Below are 24,137 nucleotides of genomic sequence, written 5' to 3'. Positions count from 1 at the left end.
AATATGTGGCATAGTTGTAGAAACCATCCCTTTGAGAACATTGGGCATAGTTATACTACAGTTCTCTAAAATTGGATAGCTGAGGTACAGTAGAGCTACAAAATGGATAACCAATGAGATCAAAATTTCACAAAGTAACAAGATATTAAGCAGAACATAACGGGTACAGCAGCTAAAACATCTCGCTACAGGGGAATGAAGCGTTATACACTCACCTAAAGAATTATTAGGAACACCATACTAATACGGTGTTGGACCCCCTTTTGCCTTCAGAACTGCCTTAATTCTACGTGGCATTGATTCAACAAGGTGCTGATAGCATTCTTTAGAAATGTTGGCCCATATTGATCTTGCAGTTGATGGAGATTTGAGGGATGCACATCCAGGGCACGAAGCTCCCGTTCCACCACATCCCAAAGATGCTCTATTGGGTTAAGATCTGGTGACTGTGGGGGCCATTTAGTGAACTCATTGTCATGTTCAAGAAACCAATTTGAAATGATTCGAGCTTTGTGACATGGTGCATTATCCTGCTGGAAGTAGCCATCAGAGGATGGATACATGTTCTCATTCTGTTTACGCCAAATTCGGACTCTACCATTTGAATGTCTCAACAGAAATCGAGACTCATCAGACCAGGCAACATTTTTCCAGTCTTCAACAGTCCAATTTTGGTGAGCTGGTGCAAATTGTAGCCTCTTTTTCCTATTTGTAGTGGAGATGAGTGGTACCCGGTGGGGTCTTCTGCTGTTGTAGCCCATCCGCCTCAAGGTTGTGCGTGTTGTGGCTTCACTAATGCTTTGCTGCATAGATAGCATTCTTTAGAAATGTTGGCCCATATTGATAGGATAGCATCTTGCAGTTGATGGAGATTTGAGGGATGCACATCCAGGGCACGAAGCTCCCGTTCCACCACATCCCAAAGATGCTCTATTGGGTTAAGATCTGGTGACTGTGGGGGCCATTTAGTGAACTCATTGTCATGTTCAAGAAACCAATTTGAAATGATTCGAGCTTTGTGACATGGTGAATTATCCTGCTGGAAGTAGCCATCAGAGGATGGATACATGTTCTCATTCTGTTTACGCCAAATTCGGACTCTACCATTTGAATGTCTCAACAGAAATCGAGACTCATCAGACCAGGCAACATTTTTCCAGTCTTCAACAGTCCAATTTTGGTGAGCTGGTGCAAATTGTAGCCTCTTTTTCTTATTTGTAGTGGGGATGAGTGGTACCCGGTGGGGTCTTCTGCTGTTGTAGCCCATCCGCCTCAAGGTTGTGCGTGTTGTGGCTTCACTAATGCTTTGCTGCATACCTCGGTTGTAACGAGTGGTTATTTCAGTCAACGTTGCTCTTCTATCAGCTTGAATCAGTCGGCCCATTCTCCTCCTCTGACCTCTAGCATCCACAAGGCATTTTTGCCCACAGGACTGCCGCATACTGGATGTTTTTCCCTTTTCACACCATTCTTTGTAAACCCTAGAAATGGTTGTGCATGAAAATCCCAGTAACTGAGCAGATTGTGAAATACTCAGACCGGCCCGTCTGGCACCAACAACCATGCCACGCTCAAAATTGCTTAAATCACCTTTCTTTCCCATTCTGACATTTAGTTTGGAGTTCAGGAGATTGTCTTGACCAGGAGCACCCCCCTAAATGCATTGAAGCAACTGCCATGTGATTGGTTGACTAGATAATTGAATTAATGAGAAATAGAACAGGTGTTCCTAATAATTCTTTAGGTGAGTGTATATTACCCAGTCAAATTAAATATATTGTCATTCTAAGACCTCCATAGTGAAAAATACTCTTTTCAGTGGTTATCTGATTTGACTAAGAGGATTTCAAACAGCCAAACATCTGTTTTTATACAAATTTCTTTACCATAACTTCAACCAATCCATGAACCTTTCTAATAAATCCAATTCTTATTAGAAAAATAAAACCAAATCTAGAAATTTCAAGATGAATGTAATTAGTGTTTACACACCATGTCAATTCTGTAATAAAAACCCTGCTTTCCTCCTTTACAGAAAGTTGAAATTAACGTAACTTGAACAAACAGGGTTTGGTTAATTTTATTTATTTTTTTAGAAATCTAAATTCCAGCTTTGCATTTCTTTTAATTAAATTTTGAAATTAAACACAAAGAATATTGTTCTTTCCAAAGGAAGAAAGTAAGATAGACTGATGGCAGATGTTAGAGCCCCATCAAATAGAATAGGTCTAGACATGAATAATTTTCTTTAGCAATTGTGCAGGCTGACTTTGTAAGTGGAAATAAACATTTTATTGACAGGGCTAATTTTCACTGACATTTACTTTGTATTCCTTTCTTACCCAGACTAAGCAGTCAATCTGTATAATAATATCTAAATAGATGTAATTCCCTTTGACCTCATCCATCATTGTAAAGTAAATTCTGTCTGATAGATGTGTGTAAGTGCTGTAACTTAAAGTTAATCAAGACCATTGAATTCTACTCCACATGAATTATCTTTGAATATGAAGATTAAAGGGGTTGTCCGGATTCAGAGCTGAACCCGGACATACCTCAATTTTAACCCCGGCAGCCCCGCTGACTTGAGCATTGGAGCAGTTCATGCTCCGATGCTCTCCTTTGCCCTGCACTAAATCGCGCAGGGAAATGGCATTTTGAGGAGTTCCTGTGTTGAACTGGGCTCTCCATGGGGCTGCCAGGAAGCCCGGTGATGTCACTGGCACTGATGGGTGGGCTTTAGCGCTCGCCTAGGCAGTAAAACGGCTAGGGCAGTGCTAAAGCACGCTCATCAGAATCGGTGTTGTCAGCGAACGCACTGCCAAGCGGAAGCCTCTGCCCAGCAGTGTGTTATTGTAAACAAAAGAGCCCATGCCCTGCACGATCTAGTGCAGGGCAAGGGAGCGCATCAGCGCATGAGATGCTCCGATGCCAACTTCAGGGGTGCTGCCTGGGTGAAAGTAAGGGTATGTCCGGGTTCAGCTCTGAACCCGGACAACCCCTTTAAAGTGTGCTGTTGGTAATAATTTGTACAAATAGCCCAAAAAATTGACACACTACCTATTTTATCATGGCCATTTTTTTTACCATTACTGCATCCACTTTCTGTCCGTCTGTATGTTTTTAACAGCCATTTTGCATCCACTGAAAACAGAAATTATACATGGATGAATTAAATAGCCTTTTTTTTTTTTTAAACTGCAACCCTTTCAGTGTCATCTGTTTACCTAATGTCCCCCATAGCGCCTCCAGTATGAATACTGCCCCCATTAGTTCCCCACTAATGTTATTAATTCCTCCTTTAGTGACCCCTATTATTAATAATGCTTCCCTTATTGGCCCTCAGTATTAGTACTGCCCCCATTAGTGCCCCCTGGTTTTATTAATGCTCCCCTTTTGCCCCCATTCTGCTTGTATGGAAAAAAAATCATCTACTTGAATGCATAAGGACACTCACTCACTGGATGTAGCAAGAAAGGACCTGCACTCCCAGCATGATGGAATCCTTATTCTGGGAGCACCGGTCCTTTCCTGGTACATACAGTGAGGAGTGAGTATCCCCTTTACTGGAGAGAGCAAGATCTGTGGGTCTGTCTGGCCAAGAAAATGGCCAAAAACAGGACTTTTCCTATTTTTTGGCACCACTGTTCAGTTAAAAACAATTGCTCTATGATTAGTTTATATTTAGGTTCCTGCCATATGATATGGTATTTGAAATGCAGGTATTGTTTCTGTTACTTCTTCAGTGCATGTAGCTGATGTAGGTGGTATGCAGGATAGAAAGGCAATCTAGGGTTCTTGACCTTATAGACATTAGATTTTCAATGACGTTTGGCTCAACTCCATAGCAATCTATGAACACCCATCTTTGCATTGCCTACTACTTTCAGCTTGAAGCCAGCTGAAGCTTTATAGGAAGGTTCTCTTTGAAATATCCATCCTGTCACATATTATCAGTGGTTAAAAGTTTATTAAATGATTAGAGGCTATATGACTGTCAATTTTAATGCATGTTTACCAACACAGCTGATCCGGAGGAGCACATTTTCTCTGTGAATTAAATTCCAAATGAACAAGGAGTTTGAAGAGGCGCATATTGTTCAGACCCTTTATTAACATTAAATGTCATCGCATTAATTTCTGTGCCTTGAGCCTGTATATTGGGAACGCTGCCAGCCAATTTAATACAAGAAGTCTGCTTTAATAAACACTTACAGTACAGTTACTGCTCAAAACAAAGTGCTTAGGAATTGCACAGCTGACAGCAAATTATAGTTGTTAAATGGATAGTTTAAGGAATAATACAAAATGTATCTATGCAAAACTGAACGGGATCTACTGCCTCTATCTAGAGGAATTCACACAAACACATAAACTCTGCTATTGATTATTTAATGTATTCATGATTCTTAGAAGAATGAACAGAAAAATAAGCGATTTCTCCCTTTTTCACATTGAATAATATTTGCTCAAATAGTAATAACCGTTCATGAATTCATGAGTAGGGATCTATAGAAATGCTGAGAAACGACTGATAAACAGTTCATTGTAATAATGGTGATACAGGGACAGACCTTTGTTTTACAGGCGAACTACTGGGTGAAATTGCCCACATGCTAATAAAAAGCATAAAATATAATTTTATGCAGTAGCTTACCTCCATGAGTCTTTGCTGTCATTAGAGGACCTGTGACCACTACTGACGTCTGTTTTACTAAATCATTTTATCCCAATTCAGTAATGATTTTGGACCCTTTCTTTCTTTCTTTCTTTCTTTCTTTCTTTCTTTCTTTCTTTCTTTCTTTCTTTCTTTCTTTCTTTCTTTCTCAACTAGGTGTTACCAGTGGGGAGGTTCTCCCTACATATTCTGGACTGGTATGGTTCCATCAGCAATACCAATATGCAACTGTCCAAGGACCCCCCCACCCCTAATCCCCACCCTAGTAACATCAAATTGTCAATTTTGTTCATAATCTTCTAGTAGCATTAACTGAGAAGCAAAACAGCATACAGTAATGTAAAATAGGCTCCAAAATTGTTATTGTATGGGGCATGCAAGTAGTTACTAAAACAGACATGACAAGAGAAGTGACAGGTCCTCTTTAAGGAGAGCTTAGAGGGTTCTCATGCCCTACTTCCCTCTAGCCCTGAATCATGAGGATCAGGAAATATCCTACTTTGAAGCAGTTGAGTCAGAGTCTCATTAGTCTTGGTGCTTGTTAGGCCCCTTGCAGACGAGCGTGCCCGGATTATGTCCGGATGCGTTGTGGATGTGTTCAGTGAAAACTGTGCGATTTTGCAAACAAAGCCATTCAGTTTTGTTTGCGATCGTGTTCAGTTGTTCAGTTTTTATTGTGCGGGTGCAATGCGATTTACAAAGTTTTTCACGCGCATGATAAAAAACGGAATGTTTACAAACAACAACCATCCGTGAACATCGCATCGCATCCGCACTTGCCTTTCACTTCTATGGGGCCAGCGTTGCGCGAAAATTGCCGAATGTAGAACATGCTGCGATTTTCATGCAACGCAAAAGTGATGCATGAACACTACCACTCATGTACACAGACCCATTTAAATGAATGGGTCCAGATTCTTTGTGGGCGCAATGCGTTCACATCACGCATTGCACCCGCACAGAATTCCCACCCGTGTGAAAGTGGCCTTAATCACATATTTACGTCATAAGCAGCCCACCATGATATATTTATCCTGATGATGTTAATGGATATTCGGAAATAAGCCTGATCTAGGTTTTCACTTTTGCCCTGATAATTTAATGTACTTTATTCCCTATCTTGCCTTGAATATCAGTTCAATATAACGAATATAGTCAAATATAGTCAATATAGTCAAACTTTAGAGCTCAGATCTTCGTGTTCTCCTTGGTGGCCCAATCTCTAAACAAAGCCTACGATCATGAGCTTTTGCTTTTGGCAAAATGTAGTCTTTGCAAATCAGCCAGTATATATTAAAAGAGAGCTCTCCCATTGCATTATAGTGGATTGTGTCTGTCTGCAATCTTGTCAGCTGGTTCCAATAGTAATTAAATGGGAATGCTTCTCAAGTAAAGCGAGCTGTAGCCAAGGACCAAAGTAAATGAACTGGTTGAACTATGTTGAGCAAGCATGCTCGGCTAAATTGCTGTTTAGCTCGAACATCGCTATACACGGCACATCCGAGCGCTCGGCCGAATACTGCGGGTGCTCAAGTACAATTTGATACAATGAAAGTCAAAGGGAAACCCGAGCATCAAACCAGGCACCCCCTGCTCTGAAGAAGAGAGTGTGTCTGGTTCACAGGAAAAGGTTAGAAATTGATGGAAACCCCATCAAAATGGTTTGGAAACAGCATTAAGAGGATGGCTGGATGCGTCTTGGACTCCTATTATCTACAACATACAATAGCCAACCACACAAAGGCTATATGCCAAAAGTCAGATATATGCAAGCCATCAATCTATCCGTGAGACAGATGACAGGCTTAGTCAGCATACCTTACAATGGCAGCCCTGTGCACTATGAGACATTCCAAACCAGCTCTCATCTGACTGAGAGCCAGTAAGCTTCAAAGTTGCTTCACATCTGTTGGATGGCTTGGGTGGACCTGCGCACCTAGATCCATCTCTTCCGAGAAGGGGGTGCCTGAATTTCTCCCATTGACTTCCATTGTGCTCGGTAGAGCACACGAGCATACCGATGTGTTCAGCCCGAGCACACAAACACTTTGGTGCTCAATCAACACTAGTGGTAACAACACATTCAAAGAGACTTGTTATAATAATGTAATGCCAGCTATTTTTGTTAGTATTTTCTCGTTGTGTCTTTGTTTCAGTTTTTTATGTCTTAGCATGCCAAACAGTCTCTTCTATTGTCCTTTCCATACAAGAATAGGCAACAATAGCAATTTCAGCATGGGAAACATGAAGGTAGAATAACTCAATTACTGCATAGAATATCATAGGCAAGCCCTGCCTTTATATGTACTCTTTACACGTGAACACTTACATAAAATGTAATTGCATGTTCTGTCAATCTAGCACATAGCTGCTCTTTGATACATAGATGTGAAGGCGTACATTGTTGTTTCATAACGACAGAAGATTTGTAGTTGGGGAGGGGAAAGCACAAGTTTTTTTTTTGTCAAGCAGGCTTATCATTACCATATTTTCTTTTTATGGAGATTTGAAAAACTGACAAATTAAATCCCATGAGACTCCACTTATGCATAGACTACATTCATTCGGAAAGCCCTGGAGTCTTAATTAAAGCTAGGATATGTATTTCATTATTCTTTACCTGTGTAAGCAGATTTAGAACATATCTTTTGGGACTGCAAGAAAGGAGCTTTGGGAGCCCAACGGTTTCTGCTCATATTAGGTTTTTGACTGCCTCTTAATATTTCCAGTTATTTGATGGAGAGGTTTTGTTTTGTGCCCATGTAACACTGCTATTTTCTGTCTGTTACTGCTGAATATATTTGGTTTGTTCTGCTTTTTTTATTTGCTAATCCCTTTATGGTGTGTGACTTAATGATATGTCCTGAAAAAGCTATATTTACATGACAGCAGCAGAAAGTGACAATTTTCCCTTGGGTGATGTTGATAGAGTTAGTTTTAGTTGTTCCGAGTGAGATCCCCTATTGTGTTATCTCCTAATGATGGAACATCAGTGCTCTGAAGAAAGGCAGCACTACAGCCATGAAATCCCACTTAAATTGTATGTTTCGGGAAGCTGCCTTGATTACCTCACTATTAGTGGTTATTCACACGACCATAGTTTTTTTTCAGTGCGATATCCTTTTTTAAAACATAGAATATTGACCTATACAAGTCAAACCTCTACTCACACAGCAGTTTTTTTTAACAAATCCTCGTGCCAAATCTGATAAACTCACTGCGGGTCATTCAGTGGAGAAAAATGGATAGTACACAGAAGCCATTTCTATGTTATCAATTTTTCACTGACCCATTTTTTACCAAGGTCTGAAATCGACACAGATCTCTAAAAGATCTTTAACACTTTAAATAAATGTTGATTTGTATTTGTTCATCAGGGCTTAAAATATTTGTTGGGTCAAAAGGGTTGATCATGATAGTCCATGTGCCAAGAATGATACTCTTCTCTATAAACCTCCTGCACTTCACATGAGAATGTGCCTTTAATATTTAAACAGTGGCTAAATGCACAAAAAGTTCCCCCTGATATTGCTCTCTATTGGAGAGTTTTGGGGATCCATAGTTATTACTGGTTAAAAAAACATTTCATATACCTGCTCCATACCTTTTAATATCTGCCATTATCTGTTTGGTAGATATATCTACTATATCTTATCTTTTTAACTGATATAAATCGTGTCCTGCACCAAAAATTATATTGTATGCATGTATCCTCCTTTTCCTTAATCTGAGGAAAGTTTGCATATAATAGCTATAATATCTGTCTACAGCAAAACACTGAGGCTGTTACTATGAGCCTGACAATGTTTCTTCTTTAAAATATGCTATAGGCTGTTTTTTTTGTTTTTGTTTTTTGAGGGTGGGGGCAGGATGACTATCATGTAAAGAGGCTCTACAGCTGCTTTAAATAAAATAATCAGACTTTTATGTTATGTTTAGGTAAATGGGTTCACTCTCACAGGCAGCAACTTATGAACCCTTGGGAAAATTGACTAGACTTAAGTGGTGAAATCACACACAATTTTAGCACCAGGGACTGCTTGTTTCTAGATTATAATCTCCCAGAAGGCTCAATGAATGGATTTCCTACTGCACTGAAGATATTTTTGCTTAGTTGATATACTATGCAATCAAATAAACAAAAAAAAAGCCCAGTGTTATCAGCGTCATCTATCTAATGTTTTTTTAATTTTATTATTATTAGATGCATATTATGTGAAATACACAGCCCTATGGAAATGCCTAGAAGCCAAATATGTTTGAGAAATCTGGCTTCAGTGTTGACTGCCATTACTTGTATGGTTGATATTAGTGTTTAAAGAATCGAAGTCAAACGAATTGACTACGATCCGAATTTCAGGAAAAATTTGATTTTCTACAAAGACAAATATCTTCGTGTTTTTTGGTAACAAATCAATTTTCCCTACAATGGTGGTAAATCACTGACCAAAACACTGATATGTGAATTCTTTTTTAAATGTATCTTTTTCTACACTTTTTCTTATACATAATGCACATTGGGCAGAGAAGCTAAGATGACATTATAATTGACAACCTAAGTATAAAGTAGATTGATGCAGAATACTCAAAATTCATTATGATGCATAGGTCTTTTAATATATTTTGTGCATTTCCAGACAGTCCATATGCCTATAGTTTCTGGTGTAAATAATATTATTATAGTAAATTTGTCAGGCTGTGGGAGGCCATGTCCCCAAAATATTGTATGGGCCATAATTTGCTACTTTTTTAATGCTACAATAGTGGCGTAATAAGTTTGTTAAATGTCATTAAATGTCTTTTCATACTGTATTGCTTTTTATCATTTTACTATGACAACTGTAGAAACTAGTGATGAGAGAAGCAAGCTTCGAATCCTACATCCAAAGTTGCTTCATTCAAAAGTTCGGATTAATCCTGTATGGAAATCCATCTCCGTACAGTATTAAAATGTATGGGCTCCACGTGCCAAAGTTAATTATTTGCGAAGTCGCCTGTGACTTTGTTGAATAACTTTGATAATTGATTTTTAAAGTGGAAAACCACTTTAAAACTTGAAACTGAACTTGACTTCAGTACCGGCTGGTACCTCGGAACAGAAGCTGAGTTTGGTTTCAAGCTTTAAAGTGGTTTTCCACTTTAAAAATCAAGAACCAAAGTTATCCAACAAAGTCACGCACAACTTTGAGAATAACTAACTTTGGCTCATCAGAGACCATACATTTGATGGATCTTCATACAGTATTATTCCGAAGTTTTAAACATAGCAACTTTGGATATAGCATCCGAAGCGTGCTTCGCTCATCACTGGTAGAAACCAAATAATTCAGTGTTGTTATACATGTTTCCATTCAATCTGCTTAGAACGCTTCTAGCTTATTTAATGTGCATATTTTAGCATTTACATAACAACATTTTGGGCAGCCCATAAGAATAGCTACAAAGGTGTTTTGTGAGAGTATAAAAAGAGAACACATCTGCTCTCTATTGCAATATGTTCTAAACCCTACTTTACTCATTAACATCTGGTCTTAGATAGGTAATGAGGCTCACAATGTGATATGTCACCTGTGGTTATTTTCAGCTGGAAGATTTGAGCTGATTTCCAAAGTTCTGCTGCTTACAGTGTAATTACATTATTTATGCATAAAATTATGTTTTTGCATTCAAAGCAATTTTATTATCACAGAATGGTTTGAATTTCAGTTTTTTTTAAAATAATTTTTGCAATAAATAATGCATATATGACAAAACACATACCTATTTTTCTTTCAGATTCAGAAAGGGGTGTCAGTTTACTGACAACAAGCAAATGCAAAGATGGCTCTGGTCCAGTTCCACCAAAAGTGTCTGGACTAGAAAGGAGTCAAGAGAAGAGTAAAGACAGTATTGCTGAGCTGCAGTTGGAGACTACAGTGTGCAAAGAACTAGGACCACCAACACTTCCTACCATTCAACCTGAATTAGAAACACAGCCAATTCTGTTGTCTTCTCCAGGACCAATTGTGATTTCTCAATCAGAAATACCTAAACAGACACAGACTGAGCCTCTTCATCTTCCTCATGCTCCAATAGAGCAAGAAAATCCATTGCCACCTCAACCCCAAGTGCAACTGCCACCAAAGGCTCGCCCACCCTCTCAGCCACATATTCATTCAAGCCCACCAGTAGCACAAGCACGACCTCCTTCTCAAACTTTGTCCCAGACATTGTGCAACTACAATAGCAGCAGCTTGAGTGTGAACAGTTTAAGGTTGGTTACATTTCTCTTTAACAATATGTTTGCATGATTATAAGGACCTCTTTTACTAAACTGACACCCATCTAAAGAACAGTAGTGGAGCAGATGCACATATGAACTGAAACATAACTGAACTAAAAAATCATTAACTTTTACCTAGTTACACCTCAAGGATGTAAAATTGCTTGCAATGTCATAATGATAATGATGATTATGATTAGTGTTGAGCGAATTGAAGTATCTGAAGTAGACTTCGATCCGAATTTCAGGAAAAATTTGATTTGCCACAAAGTCGAATTTCCTCTAGCTTCGTGGTGACTAATCCATTTTTTCTAAAAAATTATATTCACCTTATCCATTTTCTCGCGGAGAGGCCAGCCACTCCCGTCTTGGTTGAAGTAAACCCACCAAAGGACCAGCGGCATGTGTGATAAACTGACCACATGATCATGCTAGGAGGTGCGCGGTGATGGGAGTGGTCATGCTGGGGGCCTATTTTCTTCAATCAAGATGGGAGTGGACAACCTCTCTGCAAGCAAGTGGATGAGGTGAGTATTATTTTTTTTAACCCCTGATTAACCCCTAAAAGGCTTAATGTGAGTCACAGATGCTGCGATCAGTGTTGAGCACGGCATCTGAGAGGTATCTGATGTCATTGGGCCTACTCCATACAATGGAAAGCGATTTGTGACAAAGTAATTTGTAACAAATCAAATTTCTTATTGAAGTTTGGCGAAGCTGCCAAATCAAATTTTTTAAAACTTGGCTTATCTCTAATTATGATAATGTAAAGAAAATATAAACAACTTATAAAACCTGGTATCCGATAACTTTGTTCATTCCAATATTAATTTGTATTTAACTTTTGTGTCAGTAATGCCTTGCACTTTAGCTTGTCAGATAAACTCATCTTTCTTTTTTGTAGTATGTGACCTAGATCTATGTTGGTTCTGATCTTGTATAAATAAGTAATCAGCTATTAGAGATAGAAGTGATAATGCTCAGATTTTGCTAATATTTTATTTTTCTTTCTCCAGCAGCAGCAGAAGCAGTACTCCTGCCAAACGTGAAGTGCCACCATCTCATCTGACTCATCCATCACCTTCTCCATATCCCCTATCTATACCAAGCCACAGTCCCTTGCATAGCTTTACACCAACCATCCAACCTTCTGCTCATCAGCACCACCCAAATATGTTTGCCCCACCTGCTGCTTTACCTCCTCCACCTCCACTAACTTCAGGGACCCTTTCAGTTCCAGGACATCCAGCAAACAGCACTTACTCAGGTAATTATAAAGTTAGTGATAAGCTTACAATTTATCAAATTAACCCTTAGAACTATGCAAAAACTGTATGTTAATTGTTAGTAAAGAATACCTCGGATTCCATGTTATGCTAAAATAAGAAACACATAATTTTTCATTTTTTACCCTCTTTGTAGAACAAGACCTTCTCAGACAAGAGCTGAACACACGCTTTTTGGCTTCGCAAAGTGCAGATCGTGGAGCATCTTTAGGGCCGCCACCATATCTGAGGACAGAATTCCACCAACACCAGCATCAACACCAGCACACGCATCAGCACACACACCAGCACACCTTTACTCCTTTCCCGCACGCCATCCCGACTACTGCCATTATGCCGACTCCAGCACCGCCCATGGTGCGTACCCCAGGCAGAAATGTGAGGATAAGTAGAACACAACTCTATTCATTGTTAGTCTGGTTGTTGCTCGATTGCTTTTGGTATAATATAAAAGTAAAGGCGATTGTCGGAAAGGAAGCATTCTTTCCCGGCAATTGCCTGTTCGTCAGCGGAGGAGACTGCTACTATTACATGCAGCGATCTCCTCTTCAGTATGGAGAGAAGTGACCGCTAATGCCATTGCTCATCCCCATACTGAATCAACCTTTGCCAGCAGCAGATCGTGATTACACAGCAAGATCTGCCACCTGCAAAAGATGATTTTTAAACCCGCTGAAGTTTCCAATTACCCGATGAAGGAGCATTTGCTCATTCATTAGGTAATCGGCTTCAGTATTACACTGCCAGATCATGGCTAACGAGCGTTCATACGAACGATTGTTAGAGATGATCTGCACAACCATCTGCCGGTCTAATATAAGCTTAACTTTTATCTGATTATAGGTTCTTCAGATTTCACTGTATTATTATTTTCAGAATGCTCGTATAATACCCTTTATTCCATTCACCGCAGTGTAAAAACAACACCTTTGTAAGTCTTTTGGCTGATTAACAAAATATGCAGGAAATGACCAACAATGTACCTTACCAATAAAATAGTTTATGGGAACAGTCATCCTATCTTTTTGGGAACTGTGTAAAATACATCAAATATTATGGTTGTTCATAATTGTAACTTGCCAACAATCCATAAAATATAGAAGCTTTCAATTGCTAGCTTATATATAAAGAATGCAATTTGAAATAACTTACAGTTGTACAAGGAGATAATAAAAACAACATGTTTTATAGGCATCATTAATCAAACTCTTGTGGATGCTGAACCATAGATCTGTACTAGATTTATTATGCAAGTGCATCACAGGAAAAGTTATTGCTAAGGAAATCTGATGCTTCACATTTTCCAGCTATTTAGATCTCTTAAGCTCCATTTTTAGTTTGTTTTATACATATTGCTCAGTTTCAGACCTATGTATGTGAGAGAAAAGTAGTAAATAGTATTATGTAAGTTATCAGTATTATGTTTTGGTGTTCCTTCATGTACCAAGCACAGATACAGTACTTATGGTATATGGGCCTACACAATGTGTTTTCAGGGTTCCTATGCAAAACAGAACCCCCAAGGCCCCTTTCACATGCGCGAGTTTTCCGCACGCGTGCAATGTGTGACCTGCACGCATTGCACCCACACTGAATCCTGACCCATTAATTTCAATGGGGCTGTGTGCATGAGCAATTTTTTTCATGCATCACTTGTGCATTGTGTGAAAATTGCAGCATGTTCTATATTCTGTGTTTTTCACGCAACGCAGGCCACAAAAAAGTGAATGGGGCTGCGTTAAAATCACATTGCATCCGCAAGCAAGTGCGGATGAAATGCAATTTTCATGGATGGTTGCTAAGGAGATGATGAGATGAGCCCCGTGACCCCATTAAAGTCCATTTACTGTATTATTTTCCATTATAACATGGTTATAATGGAAAATAATAACATTATTTAATGCAGAATGCTAAGTAAAATGTCAATTAAGGGTTAAAAATAATTAAAAAAATTACTTACCTCATCCACTAGATCGCACAGCCGCTATCGTCTTCTTTCTTCTTCTTGTAGGACCTGCAAAAGGACCTGCGCTGACGTCATCGAGCTCACTACGTGGTGAGCGCGGTGACCTCACCGCAGGTCCTGCTGTATGAAGATAGAAGGACCTTCTATCTTCATCCAGCAGGACTTGCGCTGACATCACTGCGCTCACCACGTGGTGACTGCGATGACGTCAGCGCAGGTCCTTTTGCAGGTCCTGCAAGAAGAAGAAAGAAGACGATAACGGCTGCGTGATCAAGTGGATGAGGTAAGTAATTTTTTTTATTATTTCTTAACCCTTAATGGACATTTTACTTAGCATTCTATATCAAATAATGGTATTATTTTCCATTATAACCATGATATAATGGAAAATAATAAAATCTACAGAACACCGAACCCAAACCCGAACTTCAGTGAAGAAGTCCGGGTTCGGGTCTGGGTACCACATTCAGTTTTTTATCACGCACGTGCACTTGCTCGGAACTTGGGGGGTTAACAACTCTCTCCTTTGGCAGACCTGCAAAAGGAAGCACACTTACATGCTTCCTGGTGCTTGCTCCTGTCTCCGTCTCTCCCTAGCCTCAGCTCCCAGGATCTAAACTTCTGTTTTGATGCCACTGCAGCCAATTGCTGGATGCAAAAGTGACCTCCCCCTTGTATTACTTGACTATTTGACATGATTCAAGGGAATCAAGTCACCATTGCGGCCTGCATTTGGCTGCAGTGGTATCAAAACAGAAAGTTATATCCTGGGAGCTGAACAGAGAAGCCGAGGATGGGGAGAGAAATACCCGGGAGCCAGCTCCGGAAAGTAGACAAGTGTGCTTCCCTTCACAGGTCTGCCAAGGAGGGGGGTTTGCCAACCCCTATCCCAAAGATGCACAGCCCCTTTAAGCCTTATATTTATGCTTAAAGATTGAGTAATTAAGTAAAGATTGAGTACTTTGGTAATTGATAGACAGTAAAAAGTTATGTTATTTTGCAATGTTCCATTGCTTTCAGTACTGTTTGGATTAGTACATGAAAGACAAAATTTATGACATCACTCAAAACATTTCAGCAGGGAGTATTTAACTGTCCATAATTGATCTATCCCTCAGATATTGGCTGGATTCTCTAATAAGTAGGGGGCTCCAAAATGTCAAATCAATGGCAGATATAGAGGAATTTTACCTAGAAAAAGATAAGCCACTGGCAGAAGACTATCCCACTCTACTTTCTGAAGTAAACACAGAAGCTTAGCCGAATTCAAGCGCAGCATGCATGTTTATGGGGAGGCAGCTGTTGGTGATAACCAGCTGAAAGCTATTGTATGTTTATGGACAGCTTTTCAGATAATAAGTGCAAGCTAACCAATTACTATTTATGCAGTTTTCTAAGTGTTTACTATAGGATCACCAATGGTCAACCTGCACTTTAATACATTTTTGAGGTGGTTAAGTGGTTTAAATGGATAAAAAAAAAAAACATTTGATATTGTTGGCATTACCCTTGACTCTGCAACATCAAAGTCAAGGTTTATCATGAAAATTGGCCAAATTTACTCACCGACACCTATGACGAGGGATGCCTTTGACAAGATCTCTAGTAACATCTATAATAGACCACACGCTCTACAGTGTTTGAACAGTTCTGTCGATGGAAGTAAAAATGTTAGCTCCATATATAAATAAATGCAAGGCTGTGCTTGAACAACACCAGTAAACAGGTAATAAAAGAGATGCTTATTTTCCAATGCAATCCTATATTTTCTTACAAGGCCCCCCCCTTGGGTTATTGTGGCAGTCTCGCTGCAGTATTACAATGTTATTATAGGGAAATGTATTTATAGGGATCATCTTTTATCATAAAAATAAAATACAAGGCAGCTATAAAAATGTCTTTGTGTGCACAGCATTCAGCACATAATTTTATTTATCTCATAAAAGCATCAGGATGAAATGATAATAGATTCACTGGAGGTTAAACAGTGTGCTTGTTCACAATGCGCTGTACATGGGCTGCAGACAGTGCTCTTGGTCATTAAACTGTGTGATACAATCATGATCTTTATAGATACTTTGCTGAGACACAGTAATAACCATTTGCTTTGATCCCTTTGCAGTTTGACAAATATCCTACAAAAGTTGACCCCTTCTACCGCCACAGTGTGAGTGTAAAAGTGCTGTGTTCAAATGTTGGCTTCTCTCTTGTCTGTAGCATGCAGCAAACATCACCCCACAATAACCTGCCAAGATTGCAATGCTTCCCTTAATCATATGGCCTGGCATTCCCATTGCTTTCTCTTACATCAGCTTTGGCAATATACAAGCGTCATTCATGTTATTCATTTCTTCTAGAGATGCACTATCCTGTTTTTAATCAAAATTTGTCAGTGCTCATAAACTGTACAAGAAGTCTTACTGTGAGAAAGATGACATACAGCGTGAGCTTGTTCCCACTGGGAGAGTAATGATCAGCCAGGAATTTTAAATAGGGATTTCATGGGTGTTATAAAACCTACACGAAAAAAATGTAAGTTATTCCGATCCAAATCAAATCATGTCTGCTGCAAATGGAAACTCTATAATCTAACAAAGTATTTAGAATGGTAAAGATTTCCAGAACCAGATATAATTCTTGTGTGCAGCGGATGACAGATAAAATGGAAACTCAGTTTATTACACTGAGTTATTGGACAGACCCTACTAGTTAGATGTGACTACTATATAGCATGAGCCTGTTTATAGCAGAAATTCTAGCAAATAAATTTAAAGGGTTCCTGTCACCTGTACAAGAGGGCACCATTGAAATTCCCTGATACCATTGAAAATTCCCAAATTAACGAAAATTGCAAGAAGTCTGTGATTTATCAAACTGATTATGTCTTTATTTTGGAGTAAATTGTTACCTTTATGCAAATAGACACATTTAAAGACATACCTCAAATTGTCTCCTTTTGATAAATCAGGGCTGAAGTGCCTAATATTAAAGCCTTGTGCATGCGTGTCTATATTATATAGAGAATATACCTCCAATTCATATGAAGGCATACTGTGCTATGCTCTTTCAGATGCCTTAATATGTGAGCCATGGGCTTAATATAACTGTAAGGATTTGAGTGCTGCCACACATGCCCTGTGCACATTGCAAAGCCATATATTAATGGCTTAACACTAGGATATGCCATAAATGTCAGATAGGTGCAGGTCCCACCTCTGTGACCCTCCAAAGTGAACGGAGAGACGCCTTGCATATGCGGTTGCCATCCTTCATAGCTATGAGGGTTCTGAAAATACCCAAGCACTGGCTCCGCTACTTCTAGCAGTCCAATAGCAGTGTAAGGAGTGGTGGCTGTACCTGAGCAATGCACTCTCCATTCACTGCTGTGGGACTTCTGAAAATAACCAAGCGCTCTCGCTTGCCTATATTTGGGACTCCTAAAGCGATGAATGGAGACCACGCTGCACACACATGGATGTTGTGCTCTCCTTCACTTAGGGACCCCATTCTGGAGACATGTGCAGGTCCCAGAGGTGGTACTGGCACATGTCATACATTGGTAGCATACCCTAGCTATATGCCATCAATGTATGACTTGAGAAAATCTCTTTAAGTAGTTTAAGGAGGGAGGAAAGCTACTGGGAACGGGGGGGGGGGGGGGGGGTGTTCAAGATTCTTTTTTGTTCTCTGCTCACTTTTTTCAAAGTTTTGACTAATTGTTTTACCTAGGTTATTTGTCCCATTTGTAGTTCACCTATCACCTTTATAAAGCCACAAATTACAGCAGATTGACTGTTATGTTTGGTACATTGAGTCTAGAATTAGAAAAGTTCTGCCTTAATAATATATCCACTTATTATAACATTTATAGCTAATGTACTGTGCTTGCTCTGATATTTTGAGATCGGGAGAAATTGAGAGCAATGCCTGACAAATCATTTAAAAGCCATTAATATCACCTATGTTTGTGTTGGAAGCTGAAGGTGATGAACAATTGAATATGTGCCGTATATTATACTATGTCACCATAGTATAATATAATATAGAAAAGTGCTATTTACTAAAGCTAAAATTAAATTTTTATCTAGTTACAGCTATACACGGCTAATAGCTATCCATGAAGTATAAAATATAGCATTGACATCTGCAGTCCATTAAGAGGTGTGGAGCCCAGGATAGTTGAATGTTCACACTATGGAAAGACAAAAAAATATATATTTTATTTGTCTTTGCATAGACTCATTTTGCTGAAGAAGGTCTTACGACCGAAAAGTCCAATTGTAATGAGTATTTCTGGCAATCATATATTTTACACTTGTCCAGCTTTAATGTGACTATATGCATCAATACATCCGTGCATTATAGTACTGGTGAAGTTGTTGTCTGTCAGTTTTCATAGCCCCTATTAGGGGATTGTTAGTTAATAATGGGAGATCTGTTTGGCATACTTATTTCTTGGCCAAAGTGGAGACCAGTTACAAAGAGCATCTCTCATCCCAGAGAAAATGCCCGGGCCTGCATTACACAACAACCCATTGAGGTGAATGGCTAGTGAGTAATGCTTAACTTCTCCTGAGGTCATGCTACAGGGAAATGGAACACATGCTGCAAGGTTTCCAAGCAGATTACAGCTAATCACAGGGGAACACTTTGTGATCATCTTATTGCAACCAGGCCGTTCATGAAGCACTTAGAAACCACATTTTTATATCAAATTTTAAAGGAGTCAGTTATATGTTTGCTATTTATATACACGTAACAAAGCTATCTTTATTATTTAATTCTTTGTTTTTTTTATTTGTGCATTGTGATCTTATAAAGACCACTTTTGGCAAACTGATCAGGGGTATAGCTGCAAAGGGGGATGTATTTCCACAGGTACTGTGTACCAGAGACAGCAGCAACAATACCCTCTTCCTTGGACTGAGAATTTAGATACAAGGCTAAAGCAGCAAATTGTGTGTTTTCCCAAGGTAAAGGAAAACCTAGTTGCGACTTTGAAACTGATACACAGTGTATGCCTAGTAAAAAGGCTGAGGGGTTGGAGAAAAGCGTAGGGTTTCTCTCTTTGTGGTTCTTTGAATAGCTGAGTCATACTCTACCCCCTCCAGCCCTATATTAGTCATAATACAGCATATTCCCAGATACTTGTAACAGTATTTGGTAGATTTACTTTGGCAGATATTTTAAATTGTAACCTATGATATAAAAAATGCAACCATGTAATACTAGAAAAGTCATGTGACCATATTTGTACATGTTTTCCTATTAAGAAAAAGGATCTCAGAGAGGTCCAAGTTAGACAAGACGTACAATATGTTCTTCTCATTCGAACATTGGAATTTGTGACAAAATATATTTTGGCATGCTTGGCATTATTTTTAAATAGTGTATTAAACATGACAATGGGATCCATGTCTGATTGTTTATTACCAGGCAGATATATTTTTCATATTTGGTTTATTATAAAGCTTCCCTTTTTAAAATCTCTAAAGTTTCTCTGGAATGTTTTTCCAGTTTTTTTATTACAGCCCATTGATTTTAGTAAGTATTATGTTACGCTTCATTTGCCCTGGTGTGTCGCTACAGGACAATAGTCCTGATGACACTACCTCAGTCAACTAATTTTCAGGTGACCCTTGTAACAAAATGGCATTGCCAAGAGAGGACAAGCCATTTAATTATGTCACAATAAATTTTCCTTGTCTTTCCAATAATTTGTAGCTATAACAGCTCTTGTCACCTGTAATATTCTAAGTGAAAGGAACACACTGGGCAACACAAGAACACTGCATTATATCTAGTGCTGTGTCTGATGCAGTGGTGTATAACACAGGGTTTCTTTTATGATAATATGAACCCCTGATTTAAGCACCACCCCTGAGACACTGCACTAAGCATAACGCAGTATATGGGTTTTGCTATGAGTGTTCCTTTAAGAGCTTCCATAGATATTCAAACTTCCATACCTGTCTGCTAAAATGAAGAAATAAAGGTTCAAAGTAACATATTCAAAGATGCAAATATTTATCTTAATTTCTGAAACATAGTTTTTTGTCTGTGCTAATTTCATGGCAATGTTCTCAGCCCTACTACATGTACAGAGTATAGCATATGCCTCATATGCCTAAAAAAACTTATCAAAGTTTGTGATTTTCCAAGTAAACGGGCAGTAAACCACTATAGCGGACAGTATGTGTACCCAAATGATACATATAATAATAGATAATTATAATAAAATGTAATTTTTGGTAAGTTGAAGAGCTAAGCTCCATGCATATATCACTTTTCTAGAAACCGGATTCTTGGTATCTATTTTCCATTTAAAATGGATAAAACTATATTAGCTTACATTTCTTATTCTTTACTAGTAGTAAGATCATACAGCTATAGCTGCTTATTAAATGACCAATAGATTTGCATTAGGAATGATAGCATAGCCAGTAAAGCAGAGTAATGAAGTCATAATTGTGCATATTCTTTAATTTCTTACACAACACCATTAAACCTTTTAACAAAGTAATTGAGTTTTAATGGAGTGAAATCCTGGCACTCTTAAAGCTTCATTTTTTAATTAGCTTGCTGTATTTCCCTTGGACTTATTTGGCTTAACATCCCTCCTGCTTTTGATGTACTCTAAATTCTGAAACCACTTAGGCATTCAATCCAGTTTAATAATTCATAATTACAAAATCACCTTTTATTTTGGAATAAAGGAATTCATCAAGGGTATCATTTCTGTGCTAATTAATGTTGAACGCCCTTAAAGTTCTCCTTTCCACATACATTAAACCACAACTGATTTGACAGTGAGAACCGATTAGTCTACCCGCATCAATGTCTGCTTTTGGCTTTGTACTTGTGGTGTGGTTTTGTGTCGTGCTGTTTGAGTTACTCTTCTGTCCATTAATTGATTTTTGTTTTTTTGCAGTTATTCCATTCATATCCTCCAGCTGTATCGGGTATTCCTCCCATGATCCCTCCTACTGGCCCCTTTGGATCACTTCAAGGGGCATTTCAGCCTAAGGTAAGAACGTTTTGAATAATTCAGCTTCAATATATAACATTTGACCCCTCTCAATGAAAATATGTCAACGGCATAGGGTTCTATTACAGACAAATCGGAAAATATATTTAAAATCCATTTTATGAGCACTTTAGTTACCCAAAGGTTTTGGCATAAAGTACAAAGGATCTGAGTAAAAATAAGATCATAAGGCTCTGCTCATTTATTGTTCTTTCCATAATATTATCTGTTGGTGTTTGATTGTAGTGATGGCCTTGCGGATCGTCCGGTGATCGGTTCGCAGCGAACTTTGAGCGCTCACAATTCGCCGAACATGCGAACATATGGCGATGTTTGCGCACGCCTTTTACTTTTTCATTGCGCCAAACTTTGACCCATGACACATCCATCAGGTGGGACAGGACAGCCAATTGAGACTTTTCAGTACAAGGACACCCCCCCACCCTATAACAGAACCCGATCTGGCTGCCATTTTACATTCTGTATTTTGTCAGTGTAGGGAGAGGTTGCTTTGTGGAGCAGGGACAGGCTGTTAGGGACACCAAACGGTAGCTAATAGGGCCACAAAAGTCCTTTTAAGGACTGGCATGGGTGTGCTATCGATAGGTGTGATATACTGAGAGGTGTGATATACTTATAATATACTTTCTAACATAGAAAGTATATTATAGTACATTTGTATTGTGCAGCAGTTGTGTGAGGTTCTGCTGAGATACCGCAGCTATATAGAGGGACAAACGCTATTGGAACAACTAATTGCAACGGGTGTGATATACCAGTTGCCCCACAAAAAAAATGATTGAGGCAGGGGTGTGATATACCTCTAATATACTTTCTATATAGTGCATTTGAAATGTGTAGCACTTGTGTGCGGTTCTGCTGTGATACCGCAGCTATATAGAGGGACAAAAGCAATTGGAACAACTAATTGCAACGGGTGTGATATACCAGTTGACCCCCAAAAAAACTGATTGAGAGGTGCGTTATACCTGCTTCCACAAAAGACTGATTAAGGGGTTAGATATACCTGCTTCCACCAAATATTGATTGAGGCCTGCAATATACCTGCTTCCACAAATACTGCTCTTCTCTATGGACTTAGGCACAGGGTCATTTTGAAAATGACAGGCAGAGTAAGAGGCAGGGTGCACCAGAGTTGGTTGAGTGGCTCACTCACCCTCCCGCTTCTGCACCCTCCTCACTCTTAGCTGTGTGCACCCCCAAATCCACCACCAACACCACCACCACCATAGCCACTCCACACAAGAGGAATTATTTTCCTATCCATTCCGAAATTACCGATGCACAGCCATTCTTGACATCAGATGAGGAAGAGGAGGTAGCAAAGGCCGTCACCCAGCGGTCTGATGACAGTACCCAGAACAGCCCAAGGAGGGAGGTTCCCGCTGTTGCTGCCTACTCCGAGATCTCAAATGTCAGTGGTGGTGAAGGTGAGGATGATGACGTGTGGATGGACGTCACGTGGGTGACCACTAGAGAGGAAGAGGAGTGGAGTTCAGAGGGAGAGACGGAGCAGCAGAGAGGGAGGAGAAGGAGGACAAGCAGGCACGCTCGCAGTGCACAGGAGGCAACAAACTGCAAATGTATCTAGAGCTAGCCATCTACCATGCACGGTCACTTCTGGCGCTTCCAGGATGCTGACACATGGCTCCGCAGTGTGGGCTTTTTTTGAACGTGTCAGCTGCTGACAATAGTGTTGCCATCTGTAGCCTGTGCTGTCAATGCATAAGTCGCAGTAAATCTATCACTCACCGAGGGACTACCGCCTTAAGAAGGCACCTGGCCTCCCATCACTGAGCCCAGTGGGAGCAACGCCATCAGAACCCACAAAGCCACTCTCCTGACGCTCCACATCCTGCCTCTTCTCCTTTTCCTCTCTCCTCCCATTTGTTCTCCACTCCACCTTTCACCGTGCCATTGTCGCGTTCATCTGGCATAAGGCAGGCTTCTGTGGCCCGGATAACTCTCTCGCCCAACGGCTGACCGCTGGCTTGTCGCTAACTACTGCCATATAAACAGATGGACTCGGAGGCCTTTAGAAAATTTCTGGCTATTGGCACACCGCAATGAAAGGTCCCAAGAAGGAAATATTTCTCCCAGAAGGGCATCCCAAAGCTATATAGACACGTTCAGCGGCAAGTAAATATATCTCTGGCACACAGTGTCAGTGCCAAGATACATCTGACCACAGACACGTGGTCTAGCAAACACGGGCAGGGAAGGTACATAACTTTTACTGCCCACTGGGTGATCCTTCTGACGGTCGTCAAGCATGTAACCTTTTTCACTACTACCGTCTCTTCCACTGCGCCCCCCCCCAAGCTCCCCAGAACCTATTTGATGTCCCAGGTGAGACGTTGCCATGCTGTGCTGTGGATGTTGTGCCTGGAAGCCAAGAGCCACACTGGTCTTGCACTCCTTTCAGCTCTGCGGTCACAGGCCGATCAGTGGCTAACCCCGCTCAATTTGACAGTTGGTAAAGTGGTGTGCGACAACGGTGCTAATCTGCTGATCACGCTGAAACAGGGAAAAATGACACACTTGCCGTGCATGGCAAACGTCCTGTACTTAGTCGTGCAGCGATTCGTTGCCAAATACTCCGGGGTCCAGGACATCTTGCGGCAGGCCAGGAAAATCTCTGGCCATTTTAGAAGATCTCATACGGCCATGGCTCGCCTTGCTGATGTTCAGCGCCGACACCACTTGCCCATTAGAGATCTGGTTTGTGACAGCACGACACGCTGGAACTCGACCTTGTATATACTTGATAGGCTGCTCCAGAAGTAACGTGCTGTTAACGACTACCTGTGATAACTCTGCAGCAGGACAGGTTTTGGGGAGCTTGGTTTCTTTTAACTGTGCCAGTGGCTGCTCATGCGCGACGCATGCAGACTTCT

General features: G+C 39.9%; 1 protein-coding gene across 2 annotated transcripts in view; it reads left to right on the top strand.

The window, feature by feature from the left end:
- The window catches only part of AUTS2 (activator of transcription and developmental regulator AUTS2), a 105,938-nt gene that overhangs the window by 42,868 nt on the left and 38,933 nt on the right, over positions 1 to 24,137 (top strand). The window contains exons 2-6 of one of the 2 annotated variants that reach the window (XM_040424821.1): positions 10,454 to 10,931; positions 11,960 to 12,207; positions 12,363 to 12,604; positions 16,315 to 16,359; positions 21,124 to 21,219. In XM_040424821.1, coding sequence (XP_040280755.1) covers positions 12,114 to 12,207; positions 12,363 to 12,604; positions 16,315 to 16,359; positions 21,124 to 21,219 — 477 coding nt within the window. In that variant the 5' untranslated portion in view covers positions 10,454 to 10,931; positions 11,960 to 12,113. Of the gene's footprint in view, positions 1 to 10,453; positions 10,932 to 11,956; positions 12,208 to 12,362; positions 12,605 to 16,314; positions 16,360 to 21,123; positions 21,220 to 24,137 lie in introns of both variants that reach the window. The other variant, XM_040424820.1, reaches the window with a different exon arrangement.

The sequence above is a fragment of the Bufo bufo genome, chromosome 3 (genome assembly GCF_905171765.1).
Source record: "Bufo bufo chromosome 3, aBufBuf1.1, whole genome shotgun sequence".
NCBI lineage: Eukaryota > Metazoa > Chordata > Amphibia > Anura > Bufonidae > Bufo > Bufo bufo.
Note: the sequence above shows the minus strand (reverse complement) of the source record. Positions and strands in the feature narration are given on the sequence as shown.